This window comes from Podarcis bocagei (genome assembly GCF_964188305.1).
Source record: "Podarcis bocagei genome assembly, chromosome: 6".
Taxonomy (NCBI): Eukaryota; Metazoa; Chordata; class Lepidosauria; order Squamata; family Lacertidae; genus Podarcis; species Podarcis bocagei.
The window spans coordinates 32333532-32353768 of NC_138130.1; the positions used below are offsets into that span (position 1 = coordinate 32333532).

The 20237-nt window shown below is 42.1% G+C and overlaps 1 protein-coding gene across 5 annotated transcripts in view; it reads left to right on the forward strand.

Annotated features, from left to right (window-relative positions):
• Nucleotides 1-10509, forward strand: part of CRACDL (CRACD like) — a 57936-nt gene extending 47427 nt beyond the window's left edge. For all 5 annotated transcript variants that reach the window (XM_081199278.1, XM_081199277.1, XM_081199276.1 and 2 more), the window contains exons 10-11: nucleotides 7062-7209; nucleotides 9678-10509. In XM_081199278.1, coding sequence (XP_081055404.1) covers nucleotides 7062-7209; nucleotides 9678-9820 — 291 coding nt within the window. In that variant the 3' untranslated portion in view covers nucleotides 9821-10509. The remainder of the gene's footprint in view (nucleotides 1-7061; nucleotides 7210-9677) is intronic.
• The last annotated feature ends 9728 nt before the right edge of the window (nucleotides 10510-20237 follow it).

Below are 20237 nucleotides of genomic sequence, written 5' to 3' on the forward strand. Positions count from 1 at the left end.
CAGCATCATGGGAGAAGTTGCTGTAATGACTGCAGCAAATGTCTGTATGCAACTGCCCTAAAGATACCTTTTTAATCTGCAGTGCATCACTACAGAATATAACTGTTGCAATACCAACAGCAGAAGGCAGCAGTTTTCAAATGAAGCATTCATTCTGACCAATTCATCTCCCTTTGTTCAATTTGCAACTGTGGGAAACCAGAACACTGTTCTCCATTTCAGTTCTGAGCATTTCTTGAAAGCTCAGCTGATGGAATACTTAGTTGCAGGAATGTGTGCTTTTCCTTCTAAAAAAATCTATGGGTTTTAATCTGCCAGTAGGGAGAATGGAAGTCATGTATAGCGTACATGTTTGAGGATATGCACTGAAAGTATATTTACAGGCTTAAAGACTCATGTAGAGATAAATGTTATGTCATCCTAAAAAACATGTTACATTTTCCCTGTAACCTATAAACCTTGGCAAGGACTTGAAGCAGAATGAGAAATTTGGCCTCCAGTACTCAAAATCAGTTATTTCTGGTATTGAGATTAACCAGTATATAGAAAAAACGAACTAAGACACAAAAGGCATCTCTGATGTTAATGTCAGCATTGGAACCAAAGTCTAGAACTGCAACAGTGATTCTGCTGTAGTTTTTCTTCTGTAGACGTTACTTGTCTCAATGTCTTCTGTGGTAAAATTATAGAACTAATATAGTTAATTGCATAAATCATTACATTAATTCAACTCAGTCATTTCAGTGCAAAGAAATGCAATGCAAATGGATGGTGGTGGAACATAACCAATTGCAGTTTTTTGCAGACTGAAATGACTGCAAATGCCAGTTGTATTCGCTGGATTCTGTTTTGATCATGGGACAAATAAATGAGCTTTGGCAATTTCTGCCTACACGAAGCATGATTTTTAACATAGACATGCACCCTATTCACCCTATGTAATATTCCTTACATTTAGCTTTCTTGATAAAACTAATGTTTTTGTGTTGTGATCCTGAATTAAGCAGCATTTTTAGATTGCGGAAGGGGAAAAAACCCCATTACTGTTGTGAATTCTATGGTTTTATTTCTTTGTGCTAAATGTTGGTTTTGGTTCAGATCCCAGGCCAAAGTAAACTTTGTTCAGATGAGTAATACTTGAAAGAAAGAAAGTCAGTTACGTTCCATTGTGTAGGACATTTCCAAAGGATAGTGTGCAGAAAAACTTCCATTTTTGGTTTGCAAAATTTCCTGTAGATTGTCCAATGTAGATTTGGTCTTACAGGAAGGTGAGTCAAAAAGCAATTGTTATTTCCACATTGCGTGCATACCTTTCTAACCACCCTAACAGTGTGTCTCTGACAGAGAAATTAGTATGTATTTGTTCAGTTTCTATTAATTGGTTCTCGTGGGAAACTTGCAGATTCTAGCTTCTCCAATTAACTCCAGCTGGTGTCAATTTACTCTTGGCAGAAAGCCCAGGTCTGCTTGACCTAGAAACTACTCACTCTGATTGGTTAACGAGCAGCACTCAACTCTGTTATCTAGGGATTGCTAGCTCAGTTTGATGTGAGGTGTGTTAGGAGTTAGAAGTGCTGTGTATGGTTATGAGAGAGAGAGAGAAAGAAAGAAAGATAGGATTTATTTTGCTTTTATTTGTATGCAGAAACTCTGCTGGTTTTATTTTTCCTTTTAATAAATCCTGTAAATAGTTCTTCCAAGTCTAGCTGACTAGTCATTACTGCCGCAACTAGCTTCCTCGCTGTGCAGGAAAACTCTGCTACGTTTGGGCTAAAGCCAATAGGGCTATGCCTGACACTTCAAAGTTCCATGAGGTTATGGGTATTGTGCTGCCAGCCTGAGTTGCGGTGGTGTCAGCATCAACGGCGTTGGTTCCAGTAGTTCCAGAAGTTGTTGTTGTTCTCTGGCTGGTTCCTGACCGTGGTGAGCTGGTGACGCAGCGGACACAAGGACAACAGCTGCAGCGTGTGAGTGCTGGGTGCTGTGGTTCCTGTTTTCTCTCTCGGTGGTCGTGAGTAGCTGGTTCCGGGTTCCAGGGACATCGCTCTCAAGATGGCCTCACAACCAGTTCAGATGGCTTTTGAGCGTCTGAATGACTCCAATTACTTGCTGTGGTCGGAACGCATGCAGGCAGTGCTGCAGAGGGATCGTCTCTGGCAAGTGGTGAGTAAGTTTCCTACGAAGCCTGATGATGAAGACCTCGATAAAGACCAAAGAGCAAGGGCCACAATTGTCTTGGGGCTGGAAGATTCCCAGTTGCCGTATGTGAGGGGAATCAAGACAGCTAGAGGTGTGTGGCAAGCACTTAAAGAACTCCATGTGCGTGAGACAGCGGTTTCCAAGCTGTTCATTCGCAAGGCATTGTACAAGGCAATGTTACAGCCTGGGGTTACAATGCAGGAACACCTACACAGTTTACAGTTAAAGTTTGCTGCGCTGCAGGAAAGAGACTGTGCATTAGACCAGCAGGAGAAGGTGGCTATTATTTTGAGTTCTCTCCCGGAAAGCTGGGATAATTTAGTTTTGTCTCTAGAAGGCATACAGGAGCGTGATTTATCAGTCAGTTACGTTACTGGGCGTTTGATTGAAGAATGGCAGAAGAGGCAAGAAAGGTCGGTGGCTGCAGAGGCTTCTACAGGTGGGCGGTTTGGAAGGAGTTCTCATGCCGTGCCAGAGGTGAAGCAAAAGCAGCGTACCGGTGAGAAGTCAGCGTTTGCTGTTAGGCGTTGTTTCCGATGTGGGTCTTCAGCGCATCTAAAACGACAATGTCCGGAGTTGGTCAAGTCTCAGTTGCCGGTGCAGGAGCAGAGACGAGATCAGCAGCAGCAGCAGCGTAAAAAGAACTTCTTCAAACGAAAACAGTCGGCTCAGCTGGTGACCGGCGAGGTCAAGATTGCTGATGAGAAACAAGCGGTCTGGGTGGTCGATTCGGGAGCATCTCGCCACATCGTGAATTCAGATGAATTGTTTGTTTCCAAGAACTCAGCACAGCGCAGCCAGGTGGCTCTAGCAGACGGAAGTACTTCCGAAGTGATTTCGGGGGGTGCAGTTTTTGTTCCTTGTCTTCGTGAATGCCTGCAAAATGTACTTTGTGTGCCGTCATTAAGGAGCAATCTGATGTCTGTAGATTGTTTGCTAAAAGCTGGGTTTAAAGTGTATTTTGAAGGAGACAGTTGCATTATTAAGAAGGCTGGTGAGATTTTAGGCACTGCTAAGTCAGAGGGAGGCTTGTTTTGGCTTAAAGCAGGATCTCAAGTTGCAGCAGTAGTCAGTAAATCTCAGCCTGCAGTGAATAACAAAGCTATACATGACAACTGTGTGCACTTATTGCATAGGAAAATGGGGCATGCTTGCTGGAAAAGTGTACTAAAAATGTCTGAATTGGCTGATGGGGGTAATTTAAAGAGTTGTAACAAGTACCTTGATTGTAATGTTTGTAAAAAGGTTAAAACCCACAGAGTCTCTTACCCCAGAAGTGACAGAGTTAGTGAGTCACCGCTACAGCTGGTTCACATGGACGTAATTGGTCCATTTGCTGTAAGCAGGGGTGGATCGCGCTTTTCACTAACAATTGTGGATGACGCCACGCGTTATTCTTGGGTTTTTCCCATGAAAAATAAGGGTGACGTGTTCACTAAGTTTAAAGGCTGGGTGGCATCTGTGGAAAGATTTCTGTCTGTTAAACTCAGAAGGATTCAGACGGACAGAGGTGGCGAATTTATGTCAAATGCCTTTAAAGATTGGTTACAAAAGCGTGGCATTGGGCATAGAAAAACGAACGTTTTTTCCCCTGAGGAGAATGGCGTTGCAGAGCGAAAAAACAGATCTTTACAAGATATGATGTTTGCCATGCTTGATGATGCTGATTTGCCCATGTCTTATTGGGGGGAGAGCATGCTCACCGCGTGTTATCTCCAAAACAGGCTCTTTCATCAAACAATAGGTACAACCCCGTACTTTAAATTGTTTCAGAAAAAACCTAAAATTGACCATTTGCATGTGTTTGGATCAAAAGCCTGGGTATTAATTCCGAAGCAAATGAGAAAGAAGGGAGATCCTAAGACCAAACAGCTAGTGTTTGTGGGTTACCAGGAGCTGGGAAAAGGTTTCCGCTTTGCTGAAGGGACAAATGGCATTGTGATCTCCAGGAATGCCAGTTTTTGTGAACATAGTGGCTGGGAGAGACTACATGCCAATACTGAGGTTTGGTTTGAACCTTCCCAGGAGCTCCATGACTCTGAAGGTAAACACAGAGAATCAGAGTCTGAGGGGGAGGAAAGTTCAGATAAGAGCTCTCAAGAAAGTGAAATTAGCCAGAGCCCAGTTGCTAAGCAACAAAAGAGAGGTCGTAGTTCTGAGGAGGAAAGTGGGTCAGAAGAAAAATTTTCTCCCAGAAGATCTAAAAGACAAAACAAAGGAGTGCCTCCAGTGCGTTTTTCTCCTGATACTGCAAATGTGTTTAGTGTAAGTGCAGAACCCAAGAGTTTTCAGGAGGTGTTAAAGTTACCAAAAGAGGAGGCAGAGCGCTGGAAACAGGCAATGGAGGAAGAGATGTCCTCGCTGAATGAGCATAAGGTTTTTACACCAGTGGCAGCGCCTGAGGGGGCAAAGATTGTAGGCTGCAGGTGGGTGTACAAAGGACTTAGGCCCGGTTAGGACATATCTAGGGTTGGAAGTGTGCTGGGCCCAAGATGGCAGCTGCCTAATTAGTCAGCAGAACAAAGTTAAACAACTACTGACTACATACAGGATGCAGGATTGCAAAGGAGCAGCGGTGCCTATGGATCCAGGTTTCATAAAAACACTTCATATAGATGAGAGTCCTGAATTTGAACATCCTGATGTATATCACTCTGTAATTGGAAGTTTATTGTATCTAGCACAGTGGTCCAGACCTGATATTAGCTATGCAGTAGGCATATTAAGTAGATTGGTCTCAAAACCCACACTAAATGCCTGGAAAGGGGTAAAACAAGTTCTGAGGTACCTCAAACAGTCAGCAGAACAAAGTTAAACAACTACTGACTACATACAGGATGCAGGATTGCAAAGGAGCAGCGGTGCCTATGGATCCAGGTTTCATAAAAACACTTCATATAGATGAGAGTCCTGAATTTGAACATCCTGATGTATATCACTCTGTAATTGGAAGTTTATTGTATCTAGCACAGTGGTCCAGACCTGATATTAGCTATGCAGTAGGCATATTAAGTAGATTGGTCTCAAAACCCACACTAAATGCCTGGAAAGGGGTAAAACAAGTTCTGAGGTACCTCAAACAGACAATTGACTATATGTTACAATTAAATTCTTCAGAGGATGAAATGTTGAGTTGCTACTGTGATAGTGACTGGGGAAATTTGCCAGATAGAAAATCTGTCACAGGACTAGTCATAATGGTCGGTGGAGCTTTAATCAGCTGGCGGTCACGCAAGCAAGACGTTGTAAGTGTGTCATCAACGGAATCAGAGTACGCCGCATTGAGTGAATTGTGCAACGAGGTGATTTATTTCAAGCATTTGTTGGCAGATTTGAATGTAGATTGTGGAGAACCAGTACGGGTTTACATTGATAATCAAGCTTGTATAACCTTAAGTAAAACAGAGGGTTTCAAATCGCGTTCCAAACATATCTCTGTAAAATACCAAAATGTACGTTGCTGTGTACAAGACAATGTAATCACCTGTACTTATGTATCAAGTGAAGAAAATGTAGCAGATGTGTTAACTAAACCATTGGCAAAGGTAAAGAACAAGCGAATGTGCAAGGGTTTAGGTTTGCTGGAAAAATGATCTCCTACATAGGTGTATTTGATGTTAATTGTTCAGCAGAATCTGTGAGGGGGTGTTCAGTTTCTATTAATTGGTTCTCGTGGGAAACTTGCAGATTCTAGCTTCTCCAATTAACTCCAGCTGGTGTCAATTTACTCTTGGCAGAAAGCCCAGGTCTGCTTGACCTAGAAACTACTCACTCTGATTGGTTAACGAGCAGCACTCAACTCTGTTATCTAGGGATTGCTAGCTCAGTTTGATGTGAGGTGTGTTAGGAGTTAGAAGTGCTGTGTATGGTTATGAGAGAGAGAGAGAAAGAAAGAAAGATAGGATTTATTTTGCTTTTATTTGTATGCAGAAACTCTGCTGGTTTTATTTTTCCTTTTAATAAATCCTGTAAATAGTTCTTCCAAGTCTAGCTGACTAGTCATTACTGCCGCAACTAGCTTCCTCGCTGTGCAGGAAAACTCTGCTACGTTTGGGCTAAAGCCAATAGGGCTATGCCTGACACTTCAAAGTTCCATGAGTATTATCAGCATACAGTAGTACCATCCTGCGAATAAAACTAGCTTTGACCAGGGTTCCCCAAACTTGAGTCTCCAGCTGTTTTTGGACTACAACTCCCATCATCTCTAGCTAGCAGGACCAGTGGTCAGGGATGATGGGAATTGTAGATCTGGAGAACGAAGTATTGGAAACCCTGGAGCCATTGAGGAAGACAGAGGCTTGACCAGAAAATGGCTGAAAGGGTTAAACAACCCCCTTCTCTTTTCTTCAGTTTCCTTACATTCTGACCTGTACCACCCTGAGACTGCTTTTGGCTTAAAACAGCATTGGAGCAAAATATAAATTCACTGGTGTGTCACATTTTAAAAGAGCAGGGGCCATTGCTGCACAGCCATAGCTCCCTATTGTCAATGGGAAGCGGTTTGCTGCCAGTTTTGGCTTGCCCTCATTATCAAAAGAGGCCTTGAATAATTTGCTGTGGCTGCAACAGCTCATCTCCAAGTGCTTCTAATTGCATAATTCAAAATCCCCCAAACAGTTTTCCAGTCTGCAGACTATGAAATGTTTATGGAGTGCTTACAGCTCAGATGGCATAAATAGGGCAAGTGTGTGTGACATAAGACCACATTATTCTATTGTTGAGCAGGGAGCCATGTCTGCTGCTGAGTTTCTTGTGTTCTGTCAAATCCCTACTGTGGTTCTCTTTCCCACTGAATTATTTAGAACAACACTATCCTATGGTGTGTGTGGTTTTCTCTCTCTCACCCCCCTTTTTTTATTTAGGAAGTTCTGAGGCAACAGACAGATTTCACACGAAACACATCCTTGCCTTTCCCACCCGCAGCTTCTTCTGAAGAACAGAGAAAAGAAACTAAGTCAGATATGCAGGAATCTTTGCCAGGAGGCAGCTTGCTGTCACACCATAACCCTGGTATGAAAACAAGACGCTAAAATTCTGACATAGACCCAGGCTGTAAAGTATTTTCCATCACACAAACAACGTTCCCAGTTTTTATTAAGGGATCACGAGATTGGGCATTTCTGCAACTTCTTCCTGATGGCATGCTGCTGGTTTTATTTATTTAAAGAATTTATAAACTGTACACCTTTCACAAATACCATGGTAGTGCCCAAAAAAAGAAATTAAAAATGAAATACAAGGTTAAAACAACAAGATTGCATCAAATCTGTCTGTAAAACCAGCATAAACCATGTCTGACAATGCTACCTGAAAAAGCATGGCTGAATTAAAAAAAGTCTCAAGGAGGCATTCAAAGGAATACAGGGTTGGTGCCAGTCTATTTTCCAGGGGGAATGCATTCCAAAGTGTGGGTGGTACCATGCTAATAACTCTGCCCAAGTATTCATTAAGCAAACTTCCAAGGTGTGTTGCAGCCTCAAGGTGTCTTCACTAGATGATGTAGGGGTTTAAGTAGGAGGAGGTGGGAAAAGTCAGTCTCTCGGTAAACAGCTCCTAGGCGGTTTAGGACTTTATATACTGTAGTAAAACCTTAAACCTGTAGTTCTGATTTCACATGCTATTAGTGGGACCGAGGGCTCCCTCTCCACATCATACATTTTTCAGCCACCCATCTAAAAGTAGGACATACAGATGTGATGAGCATTCCAGCAGGTGTATATCTGCTTACCCAAATTTGGGGTGGGCAGCAGTTGTGGCCCTGCCCATCTCCCCGGGCCGGAAAGAGTCTTTTCACCCTTGTGGCCGGCCATTGGGCTCTTCCTCGGCTGGCCACAGGAGGTTGGTGGGATTGCCCACCAAAACATGAATCTATGTGGCCAACGAGAGCGTCAGTGGAGGGCGGGACCTGGGCAGCAGACCAGAGTGAACAAGTCTTCACTCCATAGGCGCCAACTCCATGGGGCCTGAGGGGGCTCGAGCCCCCTCTAAAAATTTTTTTGGGGGGCTCAGCCCCCCCAATAATCTCGGGCGCCCTTCCAGCAGAGCGCCGCCGCCGTCCCCCGCCTCCTCCCCACCTGCTCCCTCGCCAGCCAGCCAGCCAGCCGCGTGCCCTAGTTGGAGAGCCCCGGCCGTCCCCCGCGAGATTAGGGAATCCCCGGGGGCGGGGGCACCTGCCTCGCTGCTTCGCAGCACCACCGCCACTGCCAAGGCACTGCCGGGGGGAATTTCCTTCCTCCTGGCGGTTTCAGCCCCCGCGAGAACAGGGGAATCCCGACTGGCCACACCTCCCAGCCAGCCAATCGGCTGGCTGGGGGGGCGTGGCTTGCCCTATTTAGGGCCGGAGCCACTTTATTTGCATATTCATGAGCTTATTTATTATTCATGAGCTTTCCCGGCCCCCCCCCCAATATTTTTTATAAGTCCGCGTCCCTGCTTCACTCTGATCTGTCTCTGGAGGATAAAAGCCAACTGTGGCAAGGGGTCAGCAGTTCAGTTGGTGGAAGAGCAACCCACCCTATATGCTGTTCTTTAGGCACCATGTTAAGAAGATCTTGCTGTGGATCAAAATGGTCACCGTATTCAGGGCTGGGAAGGAACTTGCCTGCAAAAAAAATGGGCCGGTTGGGTGCCTTCTTCATATCAGCCATCACAACTTTCAGTGGATAAGGCATTGGGTGGAATCCTTAGTCTGTTTCCCGGGTGTGGGGCATCACCTCAAATTAACCTGGTGTGATATTGCTGGGTACCCCGGTAAAGGGATCTGAGTGGAAGTTTCTGTCTTGAAGCCAAAGGAAGAGCAGGCAGGCCATAGAACTTCCAGTAGCAGCCTGAGGAGTTGAGTTGTGCCTTGAAGTGGTCCCATAACCCAGGCATGATCCTGTCCAAGCTTCAACCTGCAGCCGGGAGGCTGATACAATGTGCACACCCAATGCCTAAGCCAAAGCCTACTTAACATCTTTAATCAGTGAAATTGTGGCCAATTTTTAATCCCAGAAAGCTGTTGTGTCAAGTTTGTTCCACCTGTCCTCACCTCATGCTCCCGTCCACACTTTGTGCAAGTCTGCAAAGGCTGCCTTGTCGGAGATTGACTCTGATTCCAACATATATACTTCAGCAAGGGCAGGAAAAGTTCCGCGTTTGCTTCTGTGCCCTACATCAAACATGCTGACTGAACGCTTTCTGTAGCATGAACAATAAAATGATCCCTACAAATGATGCATATGATGAATTGGGCACTTTAAATTTAGTTCAGGTGTGTGCTACAGAATAACCTTTATCGCAGCAAATTTAAAAGTGTTATTAGTAGGTTATTCATCATGGGTTAGGATTCTTAAAAAGATTTTTCAGCATCGCCTAATGGCACTTCATACCATAATGGTTAATTAAGCTGATAGGGCAAAAAAAATCCTACTTGTTATTCTTGAGCATGACACTGCTATTAAGTAAGTAAGCAAGCGATATTTTTGTTTTCCACACAGTTCAGTCTTCAGTGCTGATTGAAAGAGAAGATATAAAGCCACTTAAGAAGGTCAGTCATTCTTCCCCAGAACAACCTTCATGGATGGAACTTGCCAAAAAGAAATCTCAAGCTTGGAGCGACATGCCTCAGAGGATAAAATAGAGTATGCATTTTTATGCATAGTTGTTCTAGATTTTTTTTTTATTGGGCTATGTTAATTGAACAGATAGTTAATCATGAAATCTATTATGTTGGCCCCACATTTGTATTCTTAGCCCACTGTGTAGCAGTGAAGATTCTGCTAGAAAGCTAATGCTGGGCTCTTTGTTTTTTGCTTGGAAAAATAATCTTTTGCAGATGATGTTGCTTATCTTACATCTTCTTTGTTTCTTCCACACCTGCAAAATGGTTTGTGATGTATAAGCTTTTGGAATATTTACTAACTATTGGTTTACCATTACTTTGTTACCTTGTAACTAATCTTCCTATCAAAGTTCTCCCCCCCCCCTTTTTTTTTGAGCTATGAAACTAATTTCTTCCCCAGAAACACACATGCAAAACAAATGATGTTAGGTTGATAGATTAACAGAAAATTAAAAACTGATAGCATTGTGGAGTAAACGTGGAAATAGGCTGGAATGCTGGTTTATTCTCTGGACTGATTAAGTCTCTACTACTATCTCCCCACTCCCCAAACCTCTGCACACTGTTGGGTCAGGATCAGAACCATGCATTAGACGTATGTGCTACTTGACAATACCTGAGAAAGTCATGACTCCACTAGAAGAACCCTCATTTATTTGAACTCCAAGTAGGTAGTATAGTTACAGGAAAAGGGAGAATCTGTATTCAAAAATGCTTTAACCTCCGTTTCATTACTGTATCATTTTCTAATCTAGAAGCTCAGTTGCTGCTCTTACACTTTGGAGAACCGACCTCATCCATGATACTGGATAGTCATAATGCCTGCTAGAGTTTCCACTTTATAAAGTTATGCACAGCTGTAAAAAAGAAAAGCCAATTTCACACATATGTATAATATCACAACAGAAAATTCGAGACAAAACTGGCTGATGCTACTTACTTTCTTATCTGCACAGTTGGGGTAATCAGCCCGTGAATAAATGCATAGCCGTTGGATTCAGGGTCAGAGGGGAAAAAAGACCAAACTTCAGTCCCTAGTAAGGGAAACAGTTGGCAAGCTTTGTTTATCTAACAAAGGAGAAAATATTACTTTGTCCTTCATTGTACACTGATAATCCAAAATTGCCTAGATGAGTGGCCTTCATTCTGTCCTCTTTTTGCATGCATGTTCAATATACATTTTCAGTTATGTTACAGGTGATCGCTAGGATTTTGTTAACATGTGATGTAATGCTGGATATATATTTTTTTCCTGCTGCTGTTACTTTAGGTACCTTTTGATGTGTAATAAAATGGATACCATGTAAAACATCTTTCCACGGCAACAAAAATAACCATTGGATTTTATACATAAGGTACAGCCTTAGCACCTCCAGTATTCTTGAAGGTGTGGTATCAGTTAAACTGAATTTATTGAGTATCTTGCAGTATTGCAGAAAGGCACTAGATAGGTGGCAGAGTTCATGCTTTGTTTGTGCAAGGCTCAATAGTCACTTGGGCAGCAATCCTGGTTCTCTCATGTGGCAGACAGAGGCTCAGGCCTTATCTATGTACGTACATCAAGCACCTTAGATAAGCCACCCACGTAATTCTGAAAACATGGTGTATGTCTGTGGTTTTTATTACCACCTTTCGCCTAACCTGCTTTAACTCCCAAGGTAGTGTGCCATGCATGGAGTGTTTACAAATGTTTTCAGTATGTCTCAAGTCCATGATTTTGGGGTTGAGCATCCTAAACAGGAAAGCCCACTCAAAGTGCATGCTTCTTGTGATCATCAGCAATATTCTTATTACATGCCACCGAAAGAGGGACCAGGGATACAAACGGTAAATTATCAGAAAGCAATAGGAGTACATAATTCTAAGAATGTGGCTGTGTGCATACTGCATTCCATAGAAAGCTTCCACTTTAAAATAACAAAACAAAACAAAACCTAACCCAAATTCCCTGTGATAATCTGAACCCTGGGGAACTGTGGCTTTGTGTAAACTACAGCTAGTGAGAACAGGCCAGAAATCATGGTTTGATCCAGGCTTGTTCTCACTAGCTGTGCTTTAAACAAAGCCAGAGTTTCCTAAGTTCAGACATGCTTTTGGTCTCCTCCTCCTCCTACCATGTGAAAGAGGATGGAGTGTGTGAGCCTGAGGTTTGCTCAGGTTCATTTGTGTAGTGGGAAACCATGGTTTACTATTATGTCCGAACCGAGCCCTAGACTTTTCAACATTTTAAATGCATATTTAAAGATGCCTTTGCTTTTGGAAATTGTTCAGATATTGACCTATAGTTGAGCTTTATTCCAAAGTGCTAGGACAATGTTGATACTATGTTACTTTTTGCATATCCTATGTCAGCCAAATGGTTAAATTTGGCAAACAGGACATACAGTACTAATATGTGTATTTGCAGTGAATAGAATGGCTTGCTTTCTATATCTACTACAAGGAAAAACCTTGCAAGGAATTTTAAACTGCATTTTAGTTTAGGAGCGCTGCAGTGGACTATCTACCATATTCTGTTGTTTAATGCACATGCATTTTCTATCACATCTTCTAAAGAAATGCAAGGCAGAGGTCAGTCATAAGCTATGTCTACAAAGAAAGTAACTGCTACTTAAATCGCAATAAAAATAATGACAGTCAAATGCTAGAGGTTCCCCGCCCCCCCCCCAGCAGAAATGATGTACTCTGTATTAACTACAGCATATGGAGTAAAATGCAAGGCTAATTTTAGACGGAGAACACTTCTGGTTTGAAATAGTTTTGTAATATGTAAACTTAACTGTGAGTTGTGTTTTTTTAAAAACATTGTAAATCTTGCTTCGATTTTTATGACTTGCACTATTTCTAATTTTTGCTTCTCCGTGTAATGTTAACTACCTTAACTTTACATCTCTGCAATGTGCTGCACATGCTGAGCATGTTTACATGGTAGTAAATCCTAGTAAGTCGCATGGGACTTACTCACTAGTAATCCATGTTTAGGATTGCAGCCTTAGTTTTTTTTAATGTCAACTAAATTATTTTTATTGTTTTGTATAGAGAACTGCAATAAACTCTTGAGTCCAGAGTATCTTGTTGGACATTACTGACTGTGTAATGTGTTAACACATGCTGGACACTATCCATGGGGATGTTAGAAGCTGCCTTACACAGAGTAAATGTCTGTGGGACAAGTGTATATGTGGAGGAGCCCTGAAACTAAGGAGAAGACAGCTAGCAGGCAGTGAAACTCCCTTGATCTGCTTTGCTTCCCCTCTCCATGATGCAATCATAGCCAGGGACCATTGCAAATAATGGATATAAAATGGCGCTGTGTTCTACCAGCTGCTGAACAAGCTCCAGTGGAGAAAATCCTGTGTCAGAAACATTGCAGAAAAGTATTTTGTACCTCCTCTTGCCTTGGCCTTGCAGAGTTTTGAAATCCATGGTGCTTTGTGTCTGGATAGCCATCCTGAGTATTGCTAAATTAGAATATTTGGTTTGCAAGGGTGACAGAGGACAAAAAAAGGTTAGGATGTGCACTAACTTTAGGCTGTCGGGGTTATTAACCAAACAGCCCATAGAGCACTGTGAGATTTCCTTCTGAGTAAACATGCATAAGGTTTCACTTTAAATGGAGCGTTCCCCATCAAATTGAAGTGAATGTAGCCACTGGGCAAAATCTTAACATGGCATCTATGAAGAATTCTAGACTTGCCAAATAAGACAGCCTGTCAAGAGTCTAGGCATGTCTACTCAGAAGTAATTCCATTGCACGTGCTTGGATACTCCCAATTATGTGTGCATAGGATTGCAGCTTTAGCAGTACAAAAACATTTTGCTTGAATGCTTGCACCCAGAGTTTCTTACAAATCGTTAGTGAGGGGCAAATTGTGAGATTCTACAACGTGAACGTTTTGTTGCTCTCTGATTTATAAATGTTCCTTGAATGTTTTGGGGTAAGCAAGGTTTCTGTTATTCTCTACTATATAAGTATATATTTTTTAAAAAGTGGTATGATTGCTGAGGTCCCTTACACAGCCACTTTTGTTATAGGATCTTTCAATGTCTACATTTTGCTTGGATTTTCCACTTCTCTGTGTATATTGGCTCGCTGCCCAGAACACCTATCTGTGAATTGCTCTCAAACAGCTTAAGTGGATGTCATCCAGGAAAATCTTACTGACTATTTCCTCTTTTCAGCAACAACGATCCAAAGAAGTAGTGTTTCAATAAGTTCTGTGGAAACTTTATTTGGGGCAATTCAAATAAGGAACCTAAATGTCTTCGTTTCGCTTTGCAATATCTGTCTTCCTTGCCACATTCTGCTCTTACTACTAGAGGAAAGAGTAATTAACTTTCCCTTTTTTTGTACATCCTTTTGTTTTGTTACAGATACTTTATCAATCTTATATTATGCACTGCACATTTAGCAACCTAAATGATTGACGTTCTCCGAGGCTCTTGAAACCATCCCTGTACTATAGCCTTTGACTATAAAAACAATAGGCATTATCAATTGAGAAACCAGCTACATCCTAGAAATTCATCATCACTGCTATTATCTATGCCCATTTCAAAATGAGTGTCCTTTAAGAGATTATTTAATGAAGGCCAATGCAAGTGAGAGAAAACACATGAGCTATTAACTTGAGAATAATCTCGGACCACTTAGTGCAGTAAACAGTGGGCTACTTTTCTTGGGATTGTACAAAGTGCTGAAAAGAGAACTAAAATAGACACTGCTCAAACGCTTATTATCTATGCATCAACATAGCATTAAAAGGAGGAGTATGCAGTTCAAAAAAGCCGTCCATTTATTTAGAAGCCATGTTTGGATTTGCAAGAACACAGTGCAGTGAAATCACTGGCATGTCCTTGGAGCACTCATGATATTCCCATTGTTGGTGGCATAATTCTTGCTCTAATGTCCATGTTTTTACAACAACAACAACAACACTAGAGTTCTGTGGCATTTTACAGGCAAACAAATATATTAAACGATAAATATTCATAGTAGAAGACCCTACTTCCTCAGATGTTTGATGTTGGCTCTGATGAAATAGGCTCATTTTCTTCATTTTTAACATTTTCATTTGGGTGATTTATATGCCACTTTATGTTTGCTTGGTTTTTTTTAAATCCCTCATCCTGAAGTGGTTTAAAAGTTCCTGAAAATATAAGTCAAAAGACAACGATGCAATAAAACAAAAATATAGATTTTAGAGCAGTAGCAAGATAGCAATTAGGTAAAATATCCCATCAAATACACAATCATGTATTTGTAGGTAATAGCTGTACCCTCACTTCTGCTGCTATTTCCCCTGTCCAAATTCATACCAGAAGGTGGTAGAAAGTTGCACACTCATCCCTGGAGCTGTCACCAGGCCACACCTGCAATCATTTCTACCCCAGATTCAAAAAAATGGCATTAGGGAAAGGGTTAATCCCTCCTTTCTCCCAGTGCTACTGCTCTGATCACAACTGGACCATGTTGCTGTAAAAAAACAGGGGAGGCCAATAAGAAATGATATTGAGTCCCCGTGCAATGTGTGTGGTTTAGCCCTGCAGCAGCAGAATAAAAACATGTCTATGGAATCATTTCCATTCTACCATTTTTATTTTTGCCACATGTGGTGGTGGTGGTGGTGGGGAGCTGTCACAGGGAATCTTTTTTTTCCATTAGCAGAATTTGTGAGTTAAGTGCATTTCTGTATGACATCTCCTTAGCTCTGGAAGCTTCTTTGCCTTGGGCATGTGTTTTTTATTTGTTTTGCCAGTATAAGGCTGTTTCAAGTGAAAACATGAGGGAGTTTCCTTAAATTCAGGTTCTGCAACTGATCACATTCTGCCGGGGAACAGAGATACGGGGCACTTGACGCTTGAGGCAGATGGCTACATGACCTTTTTGATGTTGAGCGGTGCCTCGAGCTGATTCCAAAAGAGAGTCCTGGTTTAAAATGTTTTATTGTGATTCCACATTCCCCCCACACCTCTTTTTAGACACCCTGAATCTTTCTGAGGTATAGAATTTAACTTAGCCTGAAGTAACTGGTAGAAGATAAGGTTAGGCATAGTTTTGACTTGCTTAGTCAAAGGACAAAGGGAATTTCTCTAACTTGTTTGTTCTGAGCACATCCTGCTCCTCCCAAGGGTATTAATTTGTGCAGCTTTCGGAATTGAGTTTGATACAGGCAGGCAGGGAGGGAGAGAAAGGAAGAAAACTAAATGAAAAAGAGCTGTTATTGAGCAAAAGAGTGATTTTCTGCCACTTTTCACAGTAGTAGCTCCCAATGGTAGTTGGATTTGGTATTTTTATCCATTCTCTAGGTAAGGGACTTCTTATTTAATCCCAAGACTGCAAATAGAGAGCCGCTGAAATAATCATCTACTCATATTTACTCAGAGAAGTCAACATCCAGGACAGAGACAAGATGGATAAGATCTTCTGTTTGCCTTACTTTCCTGGCTGAACAATGTATTATCGTTTTCCCCATATCTAGCCCAAATTAATCCTTTCATTAAATCTTGGTATGGGTCAGATGAATTCAAGAAACACAAGACATTGAAAGGAATGCTACCAAACGCTAATAGCATGTTTGAGTGAACAAGGATGAACTCCCTCCATGACCAATGAACTGGTTCCCAGTAGGTCACAAAACCTGCCAACCATCATTAGCTTATTTTCAGCCAGATATTTCTTTTCTTCAAGCAGCTCTTTGCATGGATATAACTGTACTGCAGACTACAGAGGAGGCAGAGGATTATATCACTTCCATATGATGTCCTTTTCCAGATGTCATAAAGCTGTGGTGGGCTGGCAGCTACACACTAATTCAGAGCCCAGACCATTCACAACCACACATTCACAAAGAATGTTCTGTTTGCAGGCTTCACCACAGAGAACAGGTTGTTGGACAAAATGGGCCATTGGTTTGATCTAGCAGGCTCTTCTTACCTTCTTATGCCATCTTGACAATAATATGATTGAAAGGTGGGGTGTTTTATTGCCAAAATGTATAATTAATTAATCACACACACCCCAATAAGAAGCATCCATTAAAAATAAATAAATATGTATGGGGCCTGTCTTGCTATTTTCACTCCTAGCAGCCATGTCAAGGAAGTGTTCTTAAATGTCACTAGTATATTGGTAACAGCGTACTTTAAACTACAGCACTTTCGTCAACCGTTCTGAATGCAACCGCGACTGCAATAGGCCTTTCATTCCAGGGAACAGCCCCAGGGAAACAGCACAGCAGCCATTGAACGGAAACTCCTCCCACTCAAATCTTAACAACACAACGTGCCTCTTTAAAAATGTGTAATTTACGCATAAACTTCTGTCTGGCCGCAGAGTTTTTTAATGGTATGTTACCATATCTTCTCTACCCTGCCGGTATAAGAATACACCTTGAAGTGCTGAAAATAATGGAGCATGCCTGTGTCAAATTTTTTCTTATAATTTGCAGCTTTGTTCCTTTCAAGGCTATGAATCGCAGGAACAGAGGAATCATAATCATGACATAAATTATGCTGGCAGCGCAGCTTTGGTAGTTATCAAATTTGTCATCTCTGGCACTTCACCAACCTCAAGCCGTGGTTTATTAATTGCTTTGTAACTCTGCCTGCCAGTTACACTTAAATGTTTGATCTTGCCTGTCCCCAGCCCTACACATTTTAAATAGCTGTTTTGTTGGCAGGTGGGATGAATGTAGAGGCATCAGGGCTGGCAACAGCATCTGGCACGGTTGGGAAACTGCCAGGGCCCACTGCTGATGCCCCCTCTTAACAACAACAGCAAAACCACCCTAGTCCTTTGCCCTGTGCAATGTTGAGTGCCTGGGCATTGCTGCCATATTTGTTTCCCAGAATGCCCCTGGCATAATGGCTCTGCAAGGCCTTAAAGACAGGAGTAGTCAAGCTGGTGCCTACATTTATCAGGGTGGAGGAGTCTGGATTTGATATCCCGCTTTATCACTACCCTAAGGAGTCTCAAAGCGCCTAACATTCTCCTTTCCCTTCCTCCCCCACAACAAACACTCTGTGAGGTGAGTGAGGCTGAGAGACTTCAGAGAAGTGTGACTAGCCCAAGGTCACCCAGCAGCTGCATGTGGAGGAGCATATATTGTGCATATATCAGCATATATCGTGCTCTACCCACAAAAAGGTGCCAGAATGCACTTCCTCCAGAAAACCCATCCCAGAGCCCAAAGAGGATCTCTTCAGGCTCCGGGGAAATGGGAGGCAGTTTTCTTGCCAGCCAGAGGCTTGTTGAGGCTGCTCAGCTGAGGTGAGGGCAGCTTTCCACACCTCAGCCGAGCAGCTTAAGAAGCCCCTTCCCCTGAGCTGCTCTGGCTTGTGCTTGCTCACAGATGGGGACAATTCGCTGTCCAGCTTTAATTTGCTTTTGTGAATTTTTTTTGGAATCTGGGAAAGCCTGTGATAATTCCTTCTAGGGTGATGTGTGCCAAACTGTCCAAATGTTGTGGAGCTACTTGCGACTACATTTACAACTTTTGGAAACGGAAACGCTGTACTTTTATTGTGAAGGCAGGGGAGCGGGGTGGGGGGCTCAGTGCTAGAAAACAACACAAGTCCAGTTTGCTGGTCTGCTGGGGATCAAGGAGGACGGTGTGCACATTTCTGGCAGCGCTAACTGCAAAAAGCAGGTGAAGTGCAAATCAGCACCATTGTTTACAAAAGGCACGACATAGTTGAAACCACTGAGATTTGTTCTTGTAATCAAAGCCCAGAGCAGAAATCAAAAGAAGGAACATAGTTCATATCTATGCTTTTTAAAATTTTCTTTATTGTTATTAGAATGGATGCAATCAAAAGTACAGCTAACATTCCGTGGGAGTTTCATGAACAGGATATTGATTACAAAAATGCTAAGCATGTATGTCACAGGTGGGAGAAAATGGGATGGTGGTGGTGGCAGAAGCCAGAATGCGTCTTCTCAAATAAAGGATGTCCAGCTCAATTCTTATTGGCCAGATCTTGCTCCTTTTAATTAATTATTTGTTTCTTCTAGGATGGTTCTTCATTTCTCAAAAGTAGACTTCCATTCTTAGAAAAGTTCCCTTATTCTTTTCCTTCACTCTTAAATTACCTTCTACTTAGTAATTCTACTGTTTCTCTTACCCTTTATACTTGTGAGTAAAGGAAGAAACAAGACATTACTTTAGAAATAGTAAGAATAACAATATACATGAGTATATTCACAAAATCTTTAGATTCATTTTGCAAAATAATACGTAACTTGAACTAGTGTGAAACACAGCTGCACCATTTTTATTGCCTCTTTCCTGTGTGTGAAAAGAGAGCTGGGAGGGAAGTTATATGTACGCCCATCACACACACACACCACACACACTGTCTTACCTTGTTATTGCTGTATTTGCTCTTTGCCCACTGCTTTCTGATCATAGGTTCTTTAATGGCTTTGGTGTCATTAAAAATGCAGAGGTTTTGGCCTCAGCAGCTGGCATAGTGGGGTAAACGCTGGAGCCCACAAAGACTTGCTGCAGTTGACCCTGGCCTTCTTTTGAACATACATATTTCTATATATGCCTATATAATAAAAATGTAAGAATGTCGTCATGCAGTCCTCGTAGGAGTATTTGCAGTGGTGCATCACAATCCTTGATTTTCATGAAGTCAGGGTGGAGTAGGGGAGCAAAAGTGAAGCAGGATTGTACAGCAGCAGTGGCTATGACATGAGAAAGAAGGGAGGGATACTGAGAGGGGGAAATTGTTGGTTTAAAACAACAGCAGACATTTGAATAAAGCAGAGGTGGGTGAAAACAGAGGAAAATTGCAGTTTTTAACAAGGTTTGAATATTACTTTGAAATATCTGGGGGCACTGCATTCTTTCTCTCACATGAGACAGCTGAGGAATGGAAGAGGGAGAAGTTTGAGAACAGCAAGAAGGGAGCTACACTGAAAAGCAGAAAGCGGGTGTTTTAAACTGGCAGAAGTTTGAGTAAAGCAGTGATGGAAGAACAAGTGGCAGCTTTAAACAATGGCAGATATTTGAGTAGAGCAAGCAGGGGATGATAACACTGAGTGGGGGGAAGTGGTAGTTTAAAACAAGGATTGAGTACTGCAAGAAGGAAGCTGGGAAAGGTTCTGTAGCATTAGCTTCTTTGTTGTGTCCATCGCTGCTGCTACTTATTGACAAAACCAGATTATTTTTAAAAACAACGTATCAGTATCCCTCAAGTCATTTTTTAAAAGTTAACACAGAGATCTAATCTTTAGCTGCATCAAACATTCTGATAAAGGTACCTTCTGCAAGACCTCTCTATTAGTTGCTGTTTTTTAAAGTCCTGTTGTATGCACTGCAGTTTTTCTAGATGCTGAGCCCTTGAGAGATAGAAATCTCATTTCATTTGAGCTGGCAGGCAAGTTGTGCCCAGGTGAGGAACAAAGGGAAGTAAGTGTGGCTAC